Source organism: Apteryx mantelli, chromosome 16 (genome assembly GCF_036417845.1).
Source record: "Apteryx mantelli isolate bAptMan1 chromosome 16, bAptMan1.hap1, whole genome shotgun sequence".
Taxonomy (NCBI): domain Eukaryota; kingdom Metazoa; phylum Chordata; class Aves; order Apterygiformes; family Apterygidae; genus Apteryx; species Apteryx mantelli.
The window spans coordinates 16,281,325-16,303,434 of NC_089993.1; the positions used below are offsets into that span (position 1 = coordinate 16,281,325).

General features: G+C 45.0%; 1 protein-coding gene across 1 annotated transcript; it reads left to right on the forward strand.

Annotated features, from left to right (window-relative positions):
- Positions 1-1,252: 1,252 nt before the first annotated feature.
- Positions 1,253-21,479, forward strand: LOC106499952 (kinesin-like protein KIF19). The gene is made up of 19 exons (XM_067306553.1): positions 1,253-1,273; positions 3,618-3,698; positions 5,930-6,040; positions 6,949-7,036; positions 7,640-7,776; positions 8,254-8,379; positions 9,115-9,309; positions 10,138-10,290; positions 11,220-11,342; positions 12,073-12,226; positions 13,210-13,384; positions 14,493-14,682; positions 15,281-15,551; positions 15,713-15,834; positions 16,637-16,779; positions 17,323-17,428; positions 18,892-19,045; positions 19,686-19,793; positions 20,407-21,479. The coding sequence occupies exons 1-19, from the start codon at positions 1,253-1,255 to the stop codon at positions 20,481-20,483; spliced, it is 2,535 nt and encodes an 844-aa protein (XP_067162654.1). The 3' UTR covers positions 20,484-21,479.
- The last annotated feature ends 631 nt before the right edge of the window (positions 21,480-22,110 follow it).

A 22,110-nucleotide genomic window follows, 5' to 3' on the forward strand; every position in this document is an offset into this window, starting at 1 on the left:
CAGCAGTTATACCTCCGCTGAATGCCTTCAAGGGTCTAGAATCTGAAAAAATTGAAGCAGCATTAAGTAGAATAGTCTCATTGTATTTGTCAGTGTCGTCTTTTTAAATATTTTAAATGATTGTTTTTGAATAGCAAGACTAACTGGAACAATTAATATAATCTTGGGTCCTGAAATTGGGCTAGCCTTCACTCCCATAGGCTTTATTTTGAATTTGTAATGAATAAACTTTCTCATGATCTTTTAACCAACCTGCACTCCTTTAATGCAGACTTCATAGAGCAAGTTTTATTCACTTTCTGCACTAAGTTTTAACCTCTTAAGTTCTAGTACTTTTTTGTTAAAGCTTTACTGTAACTTTTATGATGAGTTTTGACTCTTTTATTGTCAATAAATTATGAAGACAAAAGGTAAATGTGTTGTGTTTTTTAAATAAGGCATTAGAATGAATGGACTGACGATAAAAGTACTGAAGGATTGCCTCCCTGAAAGTAAGTTATGAAATGCCACTTCAATGAAGTGGCAATGCCACAGAAATTTGCACTTAGTTTGGGGAGGTAGCAAACTGTTTCCTGACTGTCTCAATAGCTGCTGTTAGTTCTTGTACGAGCCTGGAGGGCTGGGATGCTTCCTGTGTGCTGCTCAGCTCAGCCAAGCATGGGCCCCTGTATCTGGTTGTGCTGTTTGCTCCCAGAGTAGAGGAGAAGTCTGGAGTCCTAGAGGCAGAAAATGAAGGACGTGGCCTGCTCACTGAGGGTCTATGCAGCTAGATTGCACATAGAAACACTAATTTGGGCCACCTGGATGCTTGCAGGTGGGTCAGTTTGCTTGTGCCCTCATCTAACATCCCAGAGCTGCTCCCAGCCCCTGGTATCCTCTTGGTGATTTAAGGGAAGATGCAGCTAGACCCTCTTTTACTCCAGGTGTCCAGTGCAAGGTGCAATGGTCACACACTGCTCCCTGCAGCCTGGTGCAGCAGGGAGCTACTGCAGCCCCTTATCTGCCCTGGAGCCCAGTCCTTCAGTGCTGCCTTCCTCCTGCCGTCATCTCCCACTGGGGAAGCGCATGTGTTGTATCTCTCCTCCTTCCCTTGGGGTAGTCTCTGCTGGCGCTGCCTCTCAACCATTCTGTCTCCTGCCACTGCAGCCTCCTGAAGGACTCCATTGCAATGTGCACATCCCTGGACAAGTCACCCAGCCCTGGCCTAGGGAGAAGGTCAGGAGCCCTGCTGGCATCATCTCCCAGCTCAGCCATGCAGGAGCAGCAGCTCACGGTGAGTCCGCTTGCGTCGGGGGAAACACAAGGGATGGTGAGGGGGAAGCTGGGTCATACCCAGCCCTGTCACCCTCCTGATCTGCTGGGCAGCTGTCCTAGTGCTCCTGGACTTTGTGGCCCAGCTATAGAAAAAGCCCCACGCTTGCGCTCTCAGTGCAAAGCTGGGTGTGATGTAAAGCAAAAGCTGAGTAAAAGCACCCTGCAAAGAAAGATGCATAAGAGGGGAGATGAAGCTGGATGCCCAGGCAGGTGGTGGTTGTTAGTCCTCCTAGAACAGGGGTTTATCTTGTGCCTGTCTTTGTTCCGTGTTTGAGCACTGGAATATTATAAGCAGCCAAGGGCAGCTGGGATTATGGTCCTCTCTGAGTCCTCGCCAGCATCACAGGACTTTGGCATTTCTCTGTGCTCATCAGGGTAAGAGGGATGTTTTGAAAGTCCTTTCTAAGTTTCAGTTTTCAACCCTGTGGCTTTCTTTTAAACTGAAGTATTATGTTCTTCTGTCTTTCACTGTGCTGAAACAGGATGGTGGCAGAGACGGAAACCTCTGCTCAAAGTGAAATCTCTCTTCTAAAATAAAGTCAATAATACCTAGAATACCTTGCATTCCTTTCAATGCAAAAAAAAGAATAAATTCTTTGATGCTTGGTATGACCTTTCTCCACATGCTGCTTGCTTGGGTTTGCTTTTTGTTTTTCCCCTCCGTGGCTAGGATTACTGAAGATAGTGATTAACTGAACTATTCTGGCAGTTAAGGCCGTCCAGGTGAGGCTTGTGCTATCCCCTGCCCTACCGGAGTAGGAATTGTGGTGTGCAAGGTAATGTAATATCTTCCAAAGCTTCTAAGTGACAGTAGAGTTTGGCCCACGGGAATTAAGTGCTCATAACAGTGTCATTCAAATGTATTCAGGCAGATGATGAAGCTAAGATGATTGTTTCATTTTTCTGAATTAAAGATCTAAAGCTAGGGAGCCCATCCTGTATTATGATAGTGAAGGGATGTTACTTTGCTGGAGGTACACAAAAAAACCCATGTACTGGAGTGTTCTAGAGCTGGAGCTGCTTGAGGAGACCCTCGTTAAACTGACAGTTGACTAGACTTAGTACTGAAGAAATAAATTTGGCTCCTATAGAAACTAGTTGCTTGTAGCCTTATAACAAGACTCTTTCAATACTTGGGCACCCTCCTGATAAGACATCATTTAAGTACATTATTTATTGTTTTATCAGGATTAACTATCCTTTCAGGAGCTGTTAAGGAGATGCTGCTGCCCTTTATGAAGGGGAGAAGAGACACAGAAAGGTGAAAGTAGAATTTTTCAAGTCTCTGTTACTCACTGAGACTCCCAAGGACAGCCTCTAGATGTGATTTATATCTGCTATTTCTGCAAAATCAGAAATGGTGGTCTTTTGTGGAGCTAGGCCCCAGGGTCCCACGCCAGGCACACAGCTTTGAGGCTCTGGGACAGCGTGACTCACCCGCGGCTGCTAAGGGAGTCGGGGAGTAAAGCGGAACTCCGGGGTGCCTCAGGATTAGCCCCACAATTGCTTCATTATGCCCCACTGTTTCGCTATTATTTCTCCTATAAATTTACCAAGAGCCCATATATTTCAGCCTGTGCATTATTAATACTGTCGAATGCTGCTTGCGTGTTTCACAAAGTAATCTCTGTGTCAAATTGCCTGTGTTTCAAGATGAGGTAACCTGTTCCTGTATAAAATTAACCTGCTTTGAACTGTATTACAAGGCACTTGTAGTTAATTGCTGCCTTATAATAGCTCCAGTCGTGCAATGAATTCCACATAAACAGACTTCTGTGCACCCCTGGGGATCGGCACAGATCACAGCCAGCTCGCTCTGATCTTGTTCAACAGGTTCATGATGATTGCTGCCTGGGATTAAATGAAATGGGTACTTACTGAAACGCAGTTCCCCTTCTTTGCCACAGATAACTTTAATCAGTGTTTTGGGAACACTTTGTAAGTGTGCTGAGCTCTACAGCTGCCGGTGCCGCGGCGCCCGCTCTCCGGGCGCTCCCGCTGACAGCGGCAACGGCACGGCTGACTTCATCCTGCCGATTTCTCTGTCAATCAGTTTGAGTCTTGCTGCGTGAGAGACAGAAATGGGGGAAGAGGGAGGAAGAACCTGTCAAGATAAAAGCGCAAATCATGGGAGAATTAACAGTTTAAACTTTATAAACTTCCTTAAAGTCTCCAAATCTTAAACTCAAGGTTTTAAGATTGATCATTGGAACTGATGTAGTGAGAAGCAGCAGACGACCCTGGTGCTCGCAGGTAAGTCCGAGCGGCCCGAGTACGTACAAACCGCTCGGCCGTGTGCGCAGGTTGCCCTTCGTATTCGTCCCATCAGCGGAGCCGAGGCGGAAGAGGGAGCCGCCGTCGCAGCCCGCCGGGCGGGCGAGCAGGTGAGGCGCATGTCCTGGCTCAGGCTCTCTGAACAAGCACTTGCTTCTGAATCCTGCAAAACGCTCAGCCTTGCTGCAATGCAGCAGAGATGCAGCTTTTCTCGCAAAAAGCGCTTCCTTTCACCAGTTTTGCATCCCTCACCTCTTGTTTAGGGAGGCAGGGATTACAGAATGTCCTGGCCTACCTTTTCTACATCATTGTGTGTATTTACATACTTCTGTGGCCTTTGTATTTGCCTTTTTTTCCAATGTAAATCCAATTCTTTTCTATCTTGCTTCAGTTGATTTTTCTCTGAAACCTTCCTGAATGCATGCTAACTTTGTGATATCTCTTTTGTCTCCTGTATGCAATACTCTAGTGATAATAGCTTTCAGAAGCACAGGGCGCAGATCGCTCTCTTCCTCTTTATGATTATCTCATGTAATTTTTGTTTAGTGCCTCACTGGTGAAACATCTATTTTTATTTTTATTTTTTTAGCAGTCATTAACCTCACAAGGACGTCAGCTTTATTTTTATGCAGCTTATTCAGACTCATATCATCTGCCCTGGAATCTATTTTCCTCTAATGGAAATCTGGGAAGGAAATGTGCATTACGTTAGTCTGAGTAACCTTTATCTGTGAGAATGACTTTCTCTTAATAATGTAAATAATTGTAATTATGAAAGCAAATGTTAATTGACTGGGCAATTGAAGTCCTTAGGTTTCTTGGAGCATTTTTGGTTACATCATGTTCTTTGCTATTTTTACTCGCAGCTTAACTTACTTAGAGCCACTTCTATCTGCTTATTGGTCCTAAATCAAAATTGACTGTGTTATTGTCTTGTTATGTTTTAACACTTCTGCACAATAGCAAAAGACTTATGCTTTTAGAATACCTGCTAGTTAGACAAGGTGTTAGCCCCAGATTGCTGCTACTGTCTAATACAAAAACAAACTTCAGAGCAGCTGGAATAGAAGCATTCACTAGGATGCATGTATACACTGCAAGCAAAATTTGGACATTGCAAAGCATCAGAGGGGCCCCAAAGTGCTGCAGACCAAATTTCTAAATAAAACACACTGACCTCATTCTCCACACTCTGCTGTTGGCTGGAATGTCACATTACCATGGGCACATGCTTTTGTGTGAGCTTGTCTTGTACATGCAAATGGTGCTTTAGAGTTTGTCCTCAGGATGTGTCAGTTCTTAAGGTCTGAGCTGGATCAGTGAGAGCAAAAGAAGGAAAAAATGGTGTTCTGGCAAGTGAAAACTTGCTGGTCAAAACTAGAGATACTCATTGGAAACTTAGAATTTTGCAGGAAACGCAAAAGAAAAAGAGAAAAATAAGTCTTGACACTTCCAGAATAGCTATGGGCACTTGTCCTAGATACTTGTCTCTCCTGAGCCAGGCACACCAATGCAGTCATTCTGTAGGTCAAGTGGTGGTTGATCTATGCTTTAATTGCTCATCTAATGATGTATCTATCTGAGAGAGAGTGAAAGCTGCTCTGGAGTATAAGGTACATGGTTGTCTGTCCCTTCCCTTGAGGCTTGAACGCCTCCCTGTGGGCTGTTCCAGCAGAGGAGAAAGAATACCCTTCTCCACTGTAATTATGTGGTATGATAATTATGTATCAAAATAGATCCTAAGGGACTGAAAAGAAACAGAACCCATTCTATAACCAGGAAAAAAATAAGGGTGGGAAAAGAGTTACAGCAGGTAAAAGACACAAATGGGATGAAATTACTGCCCTTGAGTGATACAGGTATCTCTATCAGTCTTCCTGCAGGAAAGGCTTTGGAAGATGATGTTGGGCATTTTTGCTCCCAGGAACTTAATTATTCTCCTTCATAGTTCCTCTGCCTGTGTCATGGCTGAAAATAAAACTTAAGAGGTTCTGTCCCCCCTACTTTCATGGGGTTTAATTGGGTGTAATGTCATTGTAACCACTGCAGTTACCCAATGCAGCGACTCTTTCACTGCACAGCAGACCTCTAAAGCGTTTTGCAGCAACTATTAGCTTTCTGATGACAGGCACTGTGAGGTCAGTTATAAACCAAAGTTTACACAGTTTGCCACACAAACCTGTAGTGCAACATTCCTTTGGCCAAGAGATGCTAGCGATAGTGCTACACAAAATCCTGATAGGCCATTAACCAAACCCCAGGCCCATCTGTCACTTCTGCTTCCTTTATTTTATAGACCTACAAAAGACACAAAAATTCTTCTGACTTTGTTTTGTAACAGATGGTTGTGCTGATGGACCCAAGTGAAGATCCAGATGACATCTTGCGAGCTAACAGATCCCGAGAAAAATCATTTGTATTCGATATGGTTTTTGACCACACAGCAACCCAGGTAACATCCTTCTCTCCTTCACCAAAAGCCTGAATATTAGAATTGTTTTCCCTGCTTTGATGAAAGTTTTGGTGGGCGAATAGAACTGTGTCCCCCAGGAACCACATGTCCACATAAAAGATGCTGAAGGAAGGAGGACTATAAGTGTTTTTCTTTCCTTTGTTAGAGAAGGAGGGAGACCTGCAGTGCTTAGTCTGCCCTCTCGCTTTCCCTCTTTGGGATTACCCAGAGGCAACGCATCTGAGCAGAGATCAAGGACCTGGTCTCCTGAGGTCTCTGGTGAATGAGGTCATTGTCGCGTTGTTTGGCTCTTTCGTTCATGCTCTTTCTTTCACTTGTTTTATGGGCTAATGAAGTGCATTTTAGAGCCCTTACTGATTCGTATTTTGCAGATAGATTTGAAGTGCAGTATGAAGATTTCATCAGCGCCTGTATTTTGTGATCCCCATAATGTGCTTGCTTTTCATAAGCAATTCAGGTATCTGTTCTGTTTCACATGAGATTTCAATGCAGCACCTTTGTATGCTACCTGAGACATATTTTTGGAGGCCCAATGGCACTACTCAATAGAAAGGATAAGGTCAGGAAGAGAATGTACCCCCTTCTTCGGCAGACACAAATCAAAAACAAAAGCATTCCCTGGTCAGAGTCAAAGAAAATAATCATGTTTGAGGACATTTATTTTAGCATGCTCCAGTATCTTGCCTGCCTTTAGAAAATTCAATAAATATCTTTGCTTTTCTACTCACTTTGATGAATAGGAATGGTTCAAATGGTTCACAAATAGTTCCAGAGCCCAGGAAATGTGTAAAATATAGTGAGAAAACCACAGTGAATGCAATTAGGTATAGATTATTTGGACAGCTGTTATGCCTGACCAAAAGTTTATGCTCTTTTGACTGAATTAGGAAGAAGTATATGTGTCCACAACCAAAAGCCTGATAAAAGGAGTCATTTCTGGCTACAATGCAACCATTTTCGCCTATGGTCCAACAGGTAAGGTAGTCCCTGTAGTTGTACTGCTCCAGATGGATAAAATATATCTGTACAAATTATAAGTGAATTATAATGCCAGTTAATTGCTTACCTTGAGGACAAGACCAAAGCATTAAAATATCATTCTCACAGGGAAGTGTGGATCTTCTTCAAATGCTAAGGCAAGAGCAAAGCTGTCCTAACTTTGAAAACTCACTTAATTAGGGTGGAATTCAGAGGAGATTTATCTTTCCATTAAAAAGAAGGAGCAGATGAGGGCATCTGTGTTCAAAGCTAGAGACGGTTTGATCTCAGGGGAATAGATGCAGCTGCAGAAAGAGCCTGCTACAGACTACATTAAAATACATTTCTATCCTAGCTCTGAAGATTAGGCAGTTAAACTGTCTACCTACCTGTCCATCTGCAAGTCCTTTTCCTACTCTTTTCAGATGGCACTTGCCATGTCTTTCTGTGGCAGTGTCACTGAGGCAGGGAGAGGCAGGAGTAACTGGACAAAGTTAAGGGAGGAAGGACAGAAATTGGTAGGAAAATGGGCTTCATCCATATTGGAAACTTGCTCATATGGAAGTTGTTCTTTGCTGCTCTTCTTTGTATCTTTAACAGGAGCAGGAAAAACCTACACCATGTTAGGGACAGACGGTGAACCAGGGATTTACATTCGCACTCTTGATGACCTCTTCAGGACCCTTGAAGCTACCACAGAGAACATGGATTACACAGTCTCCATGTCCTATGTGGAGGTGAAGCGGCTGGATGCCTTGGATCCAGACTCTGAGAGTTTAGCAAGCCTCTGGGAGCGGGTGTCCTCGGAAGCAGGGTGTCCAAGGCTGTCCATCACGCAGCATTCCCCTTGGTACTCTTCCCGTACAACAGATTATCGAGTGTACATCCATGGGCCAGGTCTGGGCTGCAGGAGTTTTGTTCAGCCCATAGGTTTCCTATGAGTCTTCAGTCATCTCTATGCTGTGTGCTGGAGCCTGGTGCCAAGATGCTGGGACAAGGGCTAGGCTAGGCTGTCACACCATACAGCCACCCCAGCCCATGACTGAAAGTCGCAGAGCCATGTTAAACAGCATTGCCTGGAAATGAGTTGTGCAGTTTGAATCTTCCCTTCCTCCTTTCCACCTCAAAGAAATGCAGGATCAACTCAACTCCCTTGGCTGATCTAAGAGCCCAATACTACTCTCACACTGACCTCTCTTGTTTCTTACCCTCAGATCTATAATGAAGTGATCCGTGACCTCCTGAACCCATCATCTGGGTTCTTAGACCTGAGAGAGGACTCCAGAGGTAGCATCCAGATTGCAGGAATTACGGAAGTCTCTACTACCAATGCTCAGGAGGTACCTGGGGGTGTTGTCCATGATGAGGAGAAACGGAGGGGTTTTGTGCTCACACGTAATGATACGTGAAAATTTCTTGATGCTTTCCTGTTGCCTATGCCTTCCTCGGTAGAAAGCACCTTGTATAGCAGAACTGTGGTGGGACTGGATTAATGCAATGAATCATTCAGAAAGGACTGAACAGGTAGCCATGTGACTGGTAGAAACCTGTTTGAACCCCACAGCTAACCTCCTGCTAGCTTTACTTCCCCAGAGTGCATGCTGGTTTCCTGCAAGGACAAGAGTGCTTTGATTTGCGTACACATCTTCTGTCAACAAGCCATTTGGAGAAGGAGAAGAAACAATGAAACCTCTTTTGAGCTACACTGATGTGTGCTTCTACACTCTTTTTGATGAATGTGTTTTAGAAAACTATTTGCTGGTTGGGGTGGGATCATCTCATTACTATGTTCTATTATACCATACCTGGCGTGTTGCTTTGGACACGAGATAAACATGCCTCCTGGGAAAAGCTCCAGCTTAACAAACCTGCATTTCCATTATGCTTAGTCATAAGCCAAGGGGGGAAATTGGGAAAATCAATAGCAAAACTCCTGGTAGCATGAGCGGGACCAGAGCTTACATGTGTCCCGGGTGAGGGATTTGGTCTGCTGTTCACTGACTTGGGCTGTCTCTGCAGCGGAAAGACCGTACAGCAGAGCTGCACATGTCTGCATGTTTTTCTGCATCATTTAGATCATGCAGCTGTTAACGAAAGGAAATAAGCAACGCACACAGGAACCTACTGCTGCCAACAAGACGTCCTCCCGTTCACATGCAGTGCTGCAGGTGACAGTGACACAGAAAAGCCAAAGGAAGGAGGTCGGCGAGGAAGTGCGAACTGGAAGGCTCTTCATGGTCGACTTGGCAGGAGCAGAGAGAGCGGCACAGGTGTGGCCCAAGCTCCACAGCTTCTTGTGAGACAAGGCTGGATTCCCTGGCCTGCCGTGCAGGGTCTATCTATGAAAGCATGTCCTCATTTCAGGAGAAACCAAGGCTGTGTCTTTGTTACTTTAAAGCAGTAGTGTTGTAGCTCTGACAACCTAAGAGTATAGGCATGGCAAAGTTTGATGTCAGGGGTAATATCTTTTATTAGACCAACTAATATCATTGGAAAAAAGTAAACTAGCTTTTGGGTGTGCAGCCTTTCTTCAGGTCTGAAAAAGGAGTGAATTTCACAGCTAAATAGAAGCAGAGGACAACTGCTTTGAGTTCTGCTAGACGTGTATTGGCTATGTCTTCAGTGAGAAAAGGCAGGTGGTACCTGTGGAATAGCAGGGATGTCGGTGAGGTGGAGAATAAGGCAGCTCTTTCCTATGGGAAGGAGAAAACCTTGGAACTTGGAGAGGTGATTTGAGTGGGAGAGATCTTATATACCCAGTATTTCTATTGAGACTAGGATTTTTGCTGTGATGTAGCTATGAACCTTAATTTTGAAAATCACTTTTAGAGGAGATTAAATAGCTTTCCTTTAAGAACTCTCCTTTAAGAAATTAGATCAGAGATGGGCCATCTTTTTCAAGAAATGTACTCCACCAGCATGTGTGCATGTCTCAGACTGGGGTTTAGTCCTGCATTTTTAGATTGACTTGCTGGAGGCACTGCTTTGACATTCAAATCCTGACACTGGTGATGCTGCATGCGTTCCCTAAGCATGGGCCCACCATTCTGAAGCTCATGCTTTGTCTGTCTGTTCCTCTCTCCTACCCGCCCAAACAGACCCAGAATCGTGGCAAGAGAATGAAGGAAGGAGCCCACATCAACCGCTCACTGCTGGCTCTGGGCAACTGCATCAATGCTTTGAGCGAGAAGGGGGGGAGTCGGGCCCAGTTTGTCAATTTTCGAGACAGCAAACTCACACGCTTGTTGAAGGTACTGTACACTGCAGGTCAATAAGGAGATTTGCATGTTCATTGCTGATATTACTACCCAAATCAGACAGTGCTTGAGAGCTGACCTTTGTCATTTGTATTTATCTGGTGCATTGTCTTTATCCAGCTAGGAACATTACTCCAGGGTCTTGCATGGGCTTTGCAATGAAATCGGTGCTTGACTTGGACAGTACCATCTCTATAATAAATATATTGTCTTGTGACCTGTGACACTAAGGACAGACCTCCTATAGGGTAAAGGAAATCTTATAGATTTGTGTCATATGTCTTTAATTTCACGAGCAACTAGTGACTTTTAAAGCTTGTAGAAACTTACGACTTAGAATGTTTCATCTCTTCTGTCAGATTTGGCTGAAACTGGCCAATAAATGTGGACATTATTGGGGCAGGAGGAAGAGTGACTGGCAGTGACTGTGTGCTATTATGAGTCTTCTTTCTCACAGGAAACAAGACAGACCACAGATGTGCTCTTTATTATACTGGTTATTTTATGGATCCTTTACGACTTCATACATTAGCCTTACCTTAAGCCTTGGAGCTGAACCTACCACTGTGTCTGCCTGACAGATGCCTTTTCTAAAGGATGAGGCAGGAGAAGGGAGGGAAGAAAAAGTGCCGACTTCTGTTGTGGGTAGAACTGAGAAGCTGTAAATGTTTTTGTGGAAATTGAGATTTTTTTCTTGCAAAAAATTCTTCTTTAATAAAAAGTTAACTACTTATTGATTTTGATGTTGGTGGACAGAGGTCCTAATGAATAGTCTTTTACCTGCACTTACTTCTCTCCTAATCGGAATTCTCCACTAGAATCTCAGTGAACTTCTTGCCGAGTATCCAGCCACTGCGTTTAATGCGGAGCAGTAAGCCACTGTCGCTTCCATACTAAAACATGGCAATGTTGCATTTGTCTAGGACTCGTTAGGGGGGAACAGCAGGACTGTTATGATTGCACATATCAGCCCAGCCAGTACCTGCTTTGAAGAATCTCGAACAACCTTGATCTATGCTTACCGAGCAAAAAACATCAAGACACAGGTAAAGGAGCAAGCAACTCATGAGGGGTGTTTTATAGATTAAAAGAGGACAAAGGGAGAACTAGAAGATCTGATAAATGAAGGAAGCATAAACTTAGGATGGGGGCAGTGCCGCGTGACGTAGAGGCTCAGTGTGAGTGATGAAAGAGTGATAGAGAAGAAAAGCAGATGAAGGGAACGGTCAAAAGGTGGAGGCAAATGAGTAGCACGTGAGAAGAGAAACATGAGGGGCAAAGTGAAGGGGCAGAATAATGGAAAGGCAGAGGATGATGTGCCAGGTACGGAACAAGATGCAGAACATGAGGAATGATGGATGGAGGACAGCAGGAAGGACAGTTGGAGGACAGGGATGACACAATGGGGAGGCTGGGCTTGGAAGAGGACCTGAGTGCCTGCAGGGAGAAGGAATAAAAAGTGGAGTCCTGGGGGGTGAAGAAGAGTGAACAATGGTCTACAACAAGGTTCTTGATCTTTATGACTTGTGGATCCCTCAGTATTTTCCCTGTGGAAGCAAGGACCTGGCTTTTCTCTGTTAGCCTTTGTGGCTCTTCCAGAATCTGTTCAGGGGCTGAAAACCACTAATCTACAGTCTCTGCAAGCACAAGGGCAAATTCCCCTCTGCTCCCCTTCACAGCATTCAGGGCCCTGCCAACTGGAAGGGGAGTTTGGTTTGCCCCCACTGTACCAGTAGTGGACCGTGGGACAAATAATCAGATCTTCTGTCTCGCCAGGTAAAATGTAACCTGCAGAACATCTCCCGCCACATTGACCAGTACACCAGCATCATCGCAGACCTCCACAGGGAGACAGAGCGTCTGAAGGCAAGGATCAAAAATCAGGAAAAGGAGAAAAGTGTAGTCAGCTCTCACCCCAGGGAAGTGCAAGGTAAAGCTAGGGGCAAGAACTGCCCTGGGGAAATCTGGAGGGACGGGGGTGGGAGAGGAGCCGCACAGCTGTGAGGATGCATTGTCGCACTGCTTGGAGCGCAGACATCTAAGGGAGGATGCTGGCTCACGCAACATGTAGAGAGGAGCAGAGCGGAGAGTATGGTCTGGGGGCAGAGGAGGAAAGTAGGAGAGCTGAAGCTGTTCTTCTGTGTGAGCCCGTCTCTGACATGCTATGGGACTCTGGACAATAGTCAAGTCTTCCCGATGCTTAAATGTGATAAATTTAATGTACCTGCCCCTGAAAGAGCTTTAACATCAAGCAGTGACATTTGCTCTGGGAAGTTCTGGCTCCTATAGAGAGGTGACCGAGTCTGTAGCCTGCATCATCACAGGCTCTGCAGTGTCAGGACACAGAGTTCCATTGTATGGATCATTGCACTTTTTTTAAAAAGAAACAACCAAAAAAAAAAAACTTAAAACATTCTTTATTCTGCCCTGAGGATTGTTCCTTTAGTCAGTGAGGCTTACAAGGAATGAAATAAAAATAGTCAAGTTCTCTGATAGACAAGCCCTGAGAAGTATAATAGGCCTCTGCCACCAAAACCCAAAGTAATTTTCAGACAATTTATAGAGGACAAGTGCAGGAAATTGATACTTTTTTTTTGGGGGGGGGGGGACAGGGGAGGGAGGGGGCAGGTGGAAAGGAGGGGAAGAGATGTCCCTGCAGTGCATCCTCCTCTTAATATTCACCCAAGCATCACTGATGAAATCTATTTATTATAGTCTATAATATAATCATAAAGATACAACAGATCTCTTAAGCATATGATTAACTTCAAGAGACTGCAGAATGAAGAGGATTCCTGTGAAGGAATGCCTTGTATCATGTGAACTGGGTAGCTGGCTCCCAGAAAAGGTTCACGGGGACTTGGCAGAGGTTGATCTAGCCTAACATCAGATCAGAAATGTCTTCTTCTGCAGCAGAGATGTACCAAGACTCTGAGGCACACGGTCGGCAAGAAATGAACAAGCTGCGGGCGCAGCTGACTGAGGCTTTCAGGGAGCAAATGGAGTTGTGCCACAGCTTGATGGAGCTGGAAAACACCAACATTGAGCTGCAGGTTGACACCTGCAGGCACCTGCTAACAATCGCAGAGTGAGTAGCTCCAAACTCACTACAAGAAATGCTTATGTTCCACGGTTCCCCTCAAAAAATGATAAAAAGATTTCATTAGGATTATTATACATTTTAGTGGTAAGATCGAGCATGGGCTTGAGAGGTTTACCAACAAGGAGAGAGCAAATGTGGAGCCTGGTGGCATGCAGAGGGTCACTCCTCAACTCACTGAAGCTCTGGCCCTCACAGCGCAAGGGAGAGCCCATGTCCTGCAACAGCTTCCTCCATATATGCATTCCCATGCTGGGGGGATGACAAGGATTTGGTGGTTGTTTATGTCAGGACTCTTCCTGAAGAAAAGACTCACCTAAAACTATGTAATTCTTTATCTGATGTTGTTTAGAATTGATAAATTTCTAACAGACTAGAAAAGCCATCCAAGAGCAACCAAAAGCAGCAGTCTCTAAAATCAGAAGTGCCTCAGATAGTCCAAGTCACTTAGATCCAGGTTTATATGTCTGGAGTCTACCATTTTTCCCCATACCTAGCTTTCAGAGGTATTTAGCCCATAGGAAATAAGGTACCCAAGGATTAAAGGTGGTTTAGGTCCACACAAATCAGCCTTAAACTAAGGCACTACCTTTGCAAGAGGCAATTTCCCTGTGTTTGAAGTGTTTTCCATGCAGCACTGTATTTGGGCATAATTCCGTGTCGGAGACGGCAGCAGCATCCCTTTTTTCTGGACAAACTATGAGTAGGTGTCAGTTCCCTCTTGTTATTGCTAGCTGTACACCTAATGCCAATTTTATATTCCCTTAGGAGCTGGGTCAGCTGTAGCTAAAACAGCCTCCACTGCATTGGCGGTATTCCACAGATGCAATTGTGATGAGGGAAGGAAAAGCGCTATTCTCCTTTCAATGTAAAGACCATACAGGAGGCCTGCTTTAAGTCTCCCCAGATGTGAGGAAGCTAATTGCAGTCTGCTATATGGCTTGCTCAGCTGCAGAGCGGTCTGGACTAATAATTAGTTCTGCTGCTGCCATACAGGAAGAAAGTTGGACAGATGCAATGAAGGGCTATGTCTACGTCATTATTGTTTGAGTTATGTCACTCTGCCCCAGAATTTCATTTCTTTTCTTGCTGGCAGCTGGGAACGAAAGAAGACGCAGCATGTGCGCAAGTCTGACGAGCTGGCAAAGGAGAAGAAAGATGAAAACACACAGGAGGAAGACAGAGAAGTGGAGGGCACAGATTCACCTGAACCTCACGAAGTCATGGTGGCAAGAGAAGAGATCAACCTGCTGCTGGCAGAACAGCGCAGAACAGCTGCCCTGAAGGTGAGGAGGTGAAGGTGCCCTGGAGATCTGACCTCTGCTGCATGGGTGTTTGGGGCAGGAAGCCAGCAGTGTAACTCACGCGAGGTTCTTGTGGCTTAGGGCTAGCACCACGAGAGCAGCGTGGCACCTATGTTGCAGCTGGGCTCCTACATGTCTTGGACTGGTGGAGGAAACAGAATGGGAACACTCAGGTTTACACCCTGCCTCTATATCTGATTTGTTAGGACTATGGCAAATCACAAGCCCTCTGCTTGGGTTTGCCCACCCATAAAATGAGATAATTCTTCCCATATCTCCCCCTTGGGGATGTTCTGAGGGTTTATCACTCACTGGTTGTTCAATATTTTGGTAATTACTTTGAGTAATTACTTTTTGGTAGCTAACACTTAACAGTTGTGAGCTCCTCTATGCAAGGATGATGTCTTTGTGTATATTTGGTTTGACTGAAACATGGTGGCTGCTACCAGAGTAAGCAAAATACTTCTTGTAGGAAATGTTAGTTTAATCTCAGCTGAAGGATGCAGCAGAGGTTTGCTCAGATGCCTTTGTTACGCCAAGAGGCTGAGCTGCCTTGTGAAATCCCCAACTCTCTCTTCAGTTAGAGCTTGAGCAGCACCTAGCACATGCCAAGAAAAAAGCTTCCCAGATGGAGAAGACTTTACCCAGACAAATCACCAGTGAGGATCTGCGGGAGGTGCTGAGACTCCTCTGTAGAGCCCATGAGCTTGAGGTTGGCAACACAGAGCTGCAGGCAAATACACTGTACAAGGAGAATCTATTGTGCCAGAAAGATTTTGTGATCCAGCGACTGCAGCAGCACACGTTGCTCTGTGAAGAAATTATTCAGCAGCAGCAGACGCTGATAAAAGGTAAAATGGCACATTTGCTCCCACTCTGTCATTATCTCTGAGCTTTGTTTTCTGGTGCCAAGCTGGGGAACAACCCAGCCAGAAAACCTTGTTTTACGTGTCATGAATGCACAATTTCTTTAGAAGTGATCCTTAACTTTTCCTCCCCATCTCCACTCCAGCCCAGGACATCCCTGTCCCAGAGATGCTGGCAAAGTTGCACCGCCTGCACTCCTCTGAGCTGGAGGAGGGGACGCTGAACCGCCTGCTTCTGCTACATTCAGTGATGTCCAGCATGCTCAGGGTGAGGCATAGCAGGCCCTCGCATTAAAGAATCCACAAGGCCATAGATTCATAGACCCAAGGCCTGATTGGGTCTTAGTGCCCATCAGGAGCTGCACAGGGCTTTCCTTTATGAACATATTGACTCCATGGAGCTCTGCTCTTCACACCTTCCTTTCAATTCAGAGAAGTCTTAAGGCTTTTAGAGACAGAGAAGGACCCTGCAGGACCGTGCATAAGCCAGCCTGTTCATCCTCTCACTTGTTGCTTTGGATTCGAAAGAGGTGAATGTGGCTTGGTGGCAAACGGCAACCCAAAGGTTATGTGGCCAAATGTGCAACTTTCCAAGTGATTGCTGAAGCAGGCCAAATAGCATCCTATTTGGAGGCCTCTGTCCACAGCATTGGGCACTGAGGTGCTTGGGCCTTGCCAGCAGGAAGGGAAAAGATGCCTTTAAAAACCTGCATGTGTTTTGAGACTGTAAGGGGCTGCCAGAAAAATGCCACAGTCTTGAGCAGGAAATCCAAGTAGCAGTATCTCTTGTTTATTATGACTATCTTGAATGGGGCAAAGAGTTGGGTTTCACTTGGAATAATAAACTTACTGCTAGTCATGTTATATGAGAGATTAAACTACTTTGGGTGCTCTTTCACGGGGGGGTAGGGGGTAGGGTGGAGCTGTTAGCAGGCAGCTGGAACTACTGAAAAGAGCCTGTGGCATCAAGTGTCTTTGTGACCACAGGCTGGGAGCTTGGACTTCGGGGAGGAAATTTTGCAATCTGAAAAATCTGTTAAGGATTCCACAATTCTTCCCTCTTCCTGCAGCCCCAAGACAGCCCTTTTCTGGATCTAACTCAGCCTCTGGATCTAAATAAAGATGAGGTCAGAAAGGGTCTACCTGGGAACATGAAGGATCTTCCCTGTAGAGGGAAGTTTGATATTCCCTCCATCATCCTGGAGTCAGACAGGTAATGGGAATCTTGCTTATTATCAGACCTATTCTCTATGGCATGGTAACCTGGCAATTAATTGCAGAGGTGGTACTGGGGTACTCTGGTTAATGGTGATTACTGCAAGACCAACTTGACAGGTGGTCCAAAGAGTCAGAGACCTGTGGTGAGTACTTGTGGGATCTGGGATGGGAGGAAGAGGCAGAAACCGAAGCAATACAGATATCTCCCTTACACATACTCTTGCTCTCCCTTAACTATAACAGTAAAGCTTTATCTGCCTTGCTTTCCAGAGCCTAGGTCAGAGGCAGTTGGGAAACAACTTATCCCTTTTGTCAGGGTCAGGGGACAAAATCTCTCTCCCTCCTGAGTCCTGGAGTCTTTTCTTGCTGCATCTTGTATTACTGGGTTTACCTGGCTTCTGGCTTTCCTCACAACTTGAAAACTATCATCTAGGTGTGTGGTTTCTGGGATTGCAGTAAGACCATCAGGCTTTCATCTCTGTTGATAAAAGGCCTGTGCTTTCACCCATATTAATGCCTTTGCATATTCTTTCCATAGTGACAGTTACAGATCACCAAAAGCTTCACCCTGTAGGAGAGAGGGAAGTCTGGATACTCATCTCAGCCCAACTTTCTCTTGTTCATCCAAAAACAGAGTTCAGCAGGTCAGTGTGGCGGCAACTGAATTTAAGGCACATTGGTCATGGATAACACTTTCCTCTTGAGATGGCAGAACATGCATAGCAGATAAATGTATTGTACGTAGGGAAGGTAAATCTTGGAAGGCAATAAAATCTATTCCAGGAGCACTGGCCTTGTGTTTAAGGCATGGGATTCACCTAGCAGGCTAGGGCCGAGCTGCTACCTCCAGCCTGGATTTTCCCTCTGCATAAACCACCCAGTCTCCAGTGTACTCAAGGGAGACAAGAGCACCTTCCTAGTTCACAGGGACACAAAAACTGACAGGCTGATACTGGAGTGATGGGAGTTGTAAACAAACAGATGCACCTTGCAACACGTGCTCTGGTGTGAGGGGACCTGTCAAAAATGACCAGCTACTTTTACATTGCTAACTGATCCACTGGGCCTTGATTTGATGAAGATTTAAAGAGACTGATTTCACTTGGCGACCCAGAACAGGGAGGAGAAGCAGGGGCTCATCAGCCTCTTGCTTACAGGCTGACTCATATTGTAGCCGTGGCTTCATACAGATGTACAGACAGGAAGTTTTGCCTTGGTTTCCCCATTCGTAGAAGCAGTTATAATAGTATTTCAGGTGAAGCATAATGTCTTCCAAATGTTTGTGAATACTTTGAAGAGAAGAAGTCTCAAAGCTTTAAATAACAAGCAAATATTGGGTTTTCTTAGATTGCCATTGCTTTGATTTTAACTGAAACCAATGGGTGTTGCTGTAGGAAAGATGACTCCTGGGCTGTGTTCCCCCATCTATCTAGACTTGTATGGGAAAAAATTAGCTGTGGATGTTGCTCTTGTTCTACTGAGCCTGGAGACCTTGAAGGACATTGCTGCCAACACCAAAAGCATTTCCCTCATCGCAGCCAGTCAGCATTCCAGAGCCCAACACAGAGACCTGGGAATCGAACTTTCCTAAGCCCACTCCTCTGAGGAGGATGTGCTCGAACTGAAGTATCTGGAGGCCAATTCCACCCCAGCGTCTCAGGTGAAAGACAATGCAAGTATCAGGAGTTTAGTGTCAGAGTTCCCAGCTGGGGGCCAGCTGTGGTCACCAACCAGGAGAGTGCTGAAGAACCTGAGAGACTGGGAGATGTCTGCTGAGAGGAACACCAGAAAAAAAAGATCTCCCTCTCTTGAACCAGACTTCTACAGGGTAGATCCTTTGTACTTCTTTCTAATGGGAATGGGCTGAGCAGAAGGCAAGGCCCAATAGAGGTAGGGTGGTTTTCAAAACAGAGTAAGAAAAACATGGTACCAGCTGCAGGAGGAAATAAGTTAAATACTCTTGTTCTTCTATAAAGTCATTGACTTCCTGCCTAAACAGGCTGACCCAAACACAGGTGCGAAGGGAATCTTTTTGGTATGATGTGGCAACAATCAGAGGTAAGAGTCTTTGCCACTGAGGTTAACTCAACTTGATGGTGTCTTTCAGATCTCAAAAGCTAAGCATGGGACTCCCTCAAGCCCCAGTATGGATAATGCTTGTGAGAACCACCTGCACCCAGCTAGACTCTTCCAGCTGTCAAAGGCTGCTGGTAGTTCACCCACTGCCACAAAGGTCAAGTTACCTGTCAGCCACCATTCAGGTAGGAGCTGAAGAAGAGCTGCTGGTGAGACCCTGCATCAGCTATGATGCAAAAGTTGGACTGTCATGTGATAAATTACCACAGTAAAGGCTAATCAGAACTATTAGTAAACCAATCCTGAACCATTTTTGTGGTATGGTCTAAATATGCTTTCTTACACATCAAAAGCTATTCCTTGTAGAACACTGCCTCAAATATGTCCCTGTAATCTAGGGGTAAGAATTAGTGTTCAGTTGGGTTCACATGTAACACAAGCTGCTGATCTTGGTCTAGTCATTCAGACAGTCTGACATACAAAATCAGCCTCAGTAAGGAGCCATGACATGACAGGCTGCACCGACTATCGGCTTCAGTTGTTTTGCCTCTATGCAGACAGAATGCCAGGATGAGTTTAGAGGAAGTAGGTACCCAAATCCTATTAAACTGAAGCTAGAATCTTTCCCCATTCTGGTAAGGGATGCTTACTTGCTAATTAATTTTTCTTACAAGTTTGTTTTAAAAAAAATCAATATTGTTAACTTGATTTACAACCATACAGTTTATTTTCTGTAGCTATTAGTGACTCATGCATTGCAAGATATTTTTTTAAACTGTTCTGCTCTCACAGTTTATAATGAAGCTCTCTCTCTCTTTGATAAAGAGGGGAATCCATTACAGGTGGTGCTAATAGACAATACTCCTGCAAGCACTCTTCAGCAGAGCAATGCTGATCATGCCAAAAGACAGGTCCTACAGAAGCAAGTCAAAGGTGAGTACATGAGATATGTGACTGGCTCAAGAGGCACTACTAAATTCTTCAGCACTTGCTCTGTTGCAATCTGAATCTAAGAGCTGGAAGTGCAATGCAAACAGTCCACTTAGGCATACCCATGTGATCGCTTTCCCCTTACAGCCGAGCATTAAGCCTTTCTTTGCAACAGATGATATTGGCAACATTCCAAAATGAGTTACTCTCCATCTCCCTCTTAGCCAAAAATAACCTCTTAAAAGGAGGACATAACATTTTCAGAGGTGTTGATAATCCTAGTCTAATGGACATACAAAGCACAAGGTTTAATCTGAATTAGCTATGTGACAATATACTGCTTCCCCTGAATGGAATTGATTGATGATATATTGCTTCCGCAGTGGAATTGAATGATGATCAGAACATCCCAAATGCCCTTGGACTTTTTTTTAAGGCAGAAGAAGTGCCTTTGCAAAACTCAGTTTTCTGCAGTGCCAGGCCATCTGTCTCTTTCCCATTCTGACTGGCAAGGAGACCCAAACCAAGGTGTTTACTTTTCACTAGGGCTGTCAGATAAGGCACTTCTGTTGATGTGAGAAACTTGATTGGGTACTTCATCTTCCTTCATGTGTAGGGCCTGCAGATGGTGCCAGCAGCCGGCAGAAGCAGCAGTCAGTCACAGCCTTGAGGAACCAGCTGAAAACTAAATAAAAATCACCAGGGGGAGCAGGATTCTCTGTGGGCCCCAAAGGATGGTAATCTTGAGGTTGTTGGAAGCTGGGAAGTGGGTGCAAGGGAGTGTTTTTTAGCTTCTGTGCTGTGATGCTGAAAACAGAGGGGAAGGTTAGCAGAGGTGAGTGGCTTCTTATACCTTGTAGATGTCACCTTCCATCCACCTACCACAAGTATTTTTTCCTCTGTACTGTGCTCTAGCTTAGTTTAAGACACATAGGGTGTTAACAGAGTCCAAGAGAGGAGGAAAGCCTCATTTTCCCAGCAGTGTTGTCCTCCCAGAAGATGTCAGCATAGAGTCCGAATCGCCTTCTTCCCAGGGCAAATGTGTGGACGACGCCTGTGCATCCAAAAGGGTCACTGATTATTAAAGGCAAATGTAAATGCCCTAGAAATACCTTCCCCTTTCTTTCCCGCTGTTTATGTCTGTTGCTGTGAAGCTGGGAGGTATAATGCAGGTCTGGGATGCCGTTTGGGTGAGCAGATGCTTGACTGTGAGAGCAGCCAGAGACTGCTCTAAGTGCTTTTACGTGGAAAGAGCACTTCAGATGGGACTGCAGCAGAGAGAAGAGGCATGGTAATGGGTGGAGACCCTGCTCTGAACTCGCCTGGAGGTGAATGGAGGGCATGTATTTTTCTTTCTTGGAGAAAAAAAATATCTCCAGGCAGCAGTCTTGTTCTTTTAGGGATTCTTTTTTTTCTTTTTTTTTTTAAGCTATTATTTTTCCTGCTTTTTAAATATGCTGCAAATAAAGTGGGTCCTGATCATACCAATGAATGCATATGACTTCATGTCCTAAACAGGAGTGGTTTCTCTCCCAGACCTTCTGCAAAGTATCTAAGATAACAATCTTGGGTGCATTCATGCGTTTTCAAAGGAATCAAGACTCTTTTTACAGCTGCAATACTTGCAAAGAATTCTCTTAAGTGTTCTTTCTGACTTGCTGTGTGACATGGTGCATGTTCCCCACTCCTCTGTGCCTCTTGCTTTGCTACCTGTTAAGGAGATGAGAGAGAGTTCATTCCAGGGATGAGGAAGCTTAAATCACTCATATTTATAAAGTGCCTTAACCCCTCTGATGTGGAATGCAATACAAGTGTGCAGTATTACTGGCTATTTTGACATAAGCCGGCACTGATGTTCCTCCTTAAACAGGAAGAAGCAGGAAGAGGTGCAGTCGCAGAAGCAGGAAAGTTCGGAGAACTTGTCCTCTGGGGTTAACTCTTCCCTATAAACAAAGATATAACAAAGGACACAGAGACAAAATAAGCACAGACTGTGTGAAGGTCCTTCACGAGCAGTGCAGGACCACAAGTGAGGGGAAAAGGGAGTCTTTCCAAATGCGCACATTTCTGCTGAATCGCTGTGAGAAGTTGCCCTGTTCAGAGCTGTTTTGGGCAGAGGCCAGGCCCGCGGAGCCCCATGCGCAGCTCAACGGGAGCTGTGCAGTGCCGTCGGCAGCACGCGATTCTCCGGGGCTTGTCGCAAGGAGCTGCTTCATGTGATTAGCACATACTAAGTAATCTCCCTGCTTATAAAACCTACGTTTGGAGTCTACGTTAATGAAGGTGAAACGTGGGGATGGAGCCTGCGGAGGTGGGGTCC

Excerpts from the sequence above, each read along its gene's own strand:
- LOC106499952 (XM_067306553.1), top strand. The coding sequence starts at position 1,253 with ATGCAGGAGCAGCAGCTCACG. Across the intron at positions 7,777-8,253 it reads TCTCCATGTCCTATGTGGAG|ATCTATAATGAAGTGATCCG; the intron begins GTGAAGCGGCTG and ends TCTTACCCTCAG. Across the intron at positions 19,794-20,406 it reads CCTACAGAAGCAAGTCAAAG|GGCCTGCAGATGGTGCCAGC; the intron begins GTGAGTACATGA and ends CTTCATGTGTAG.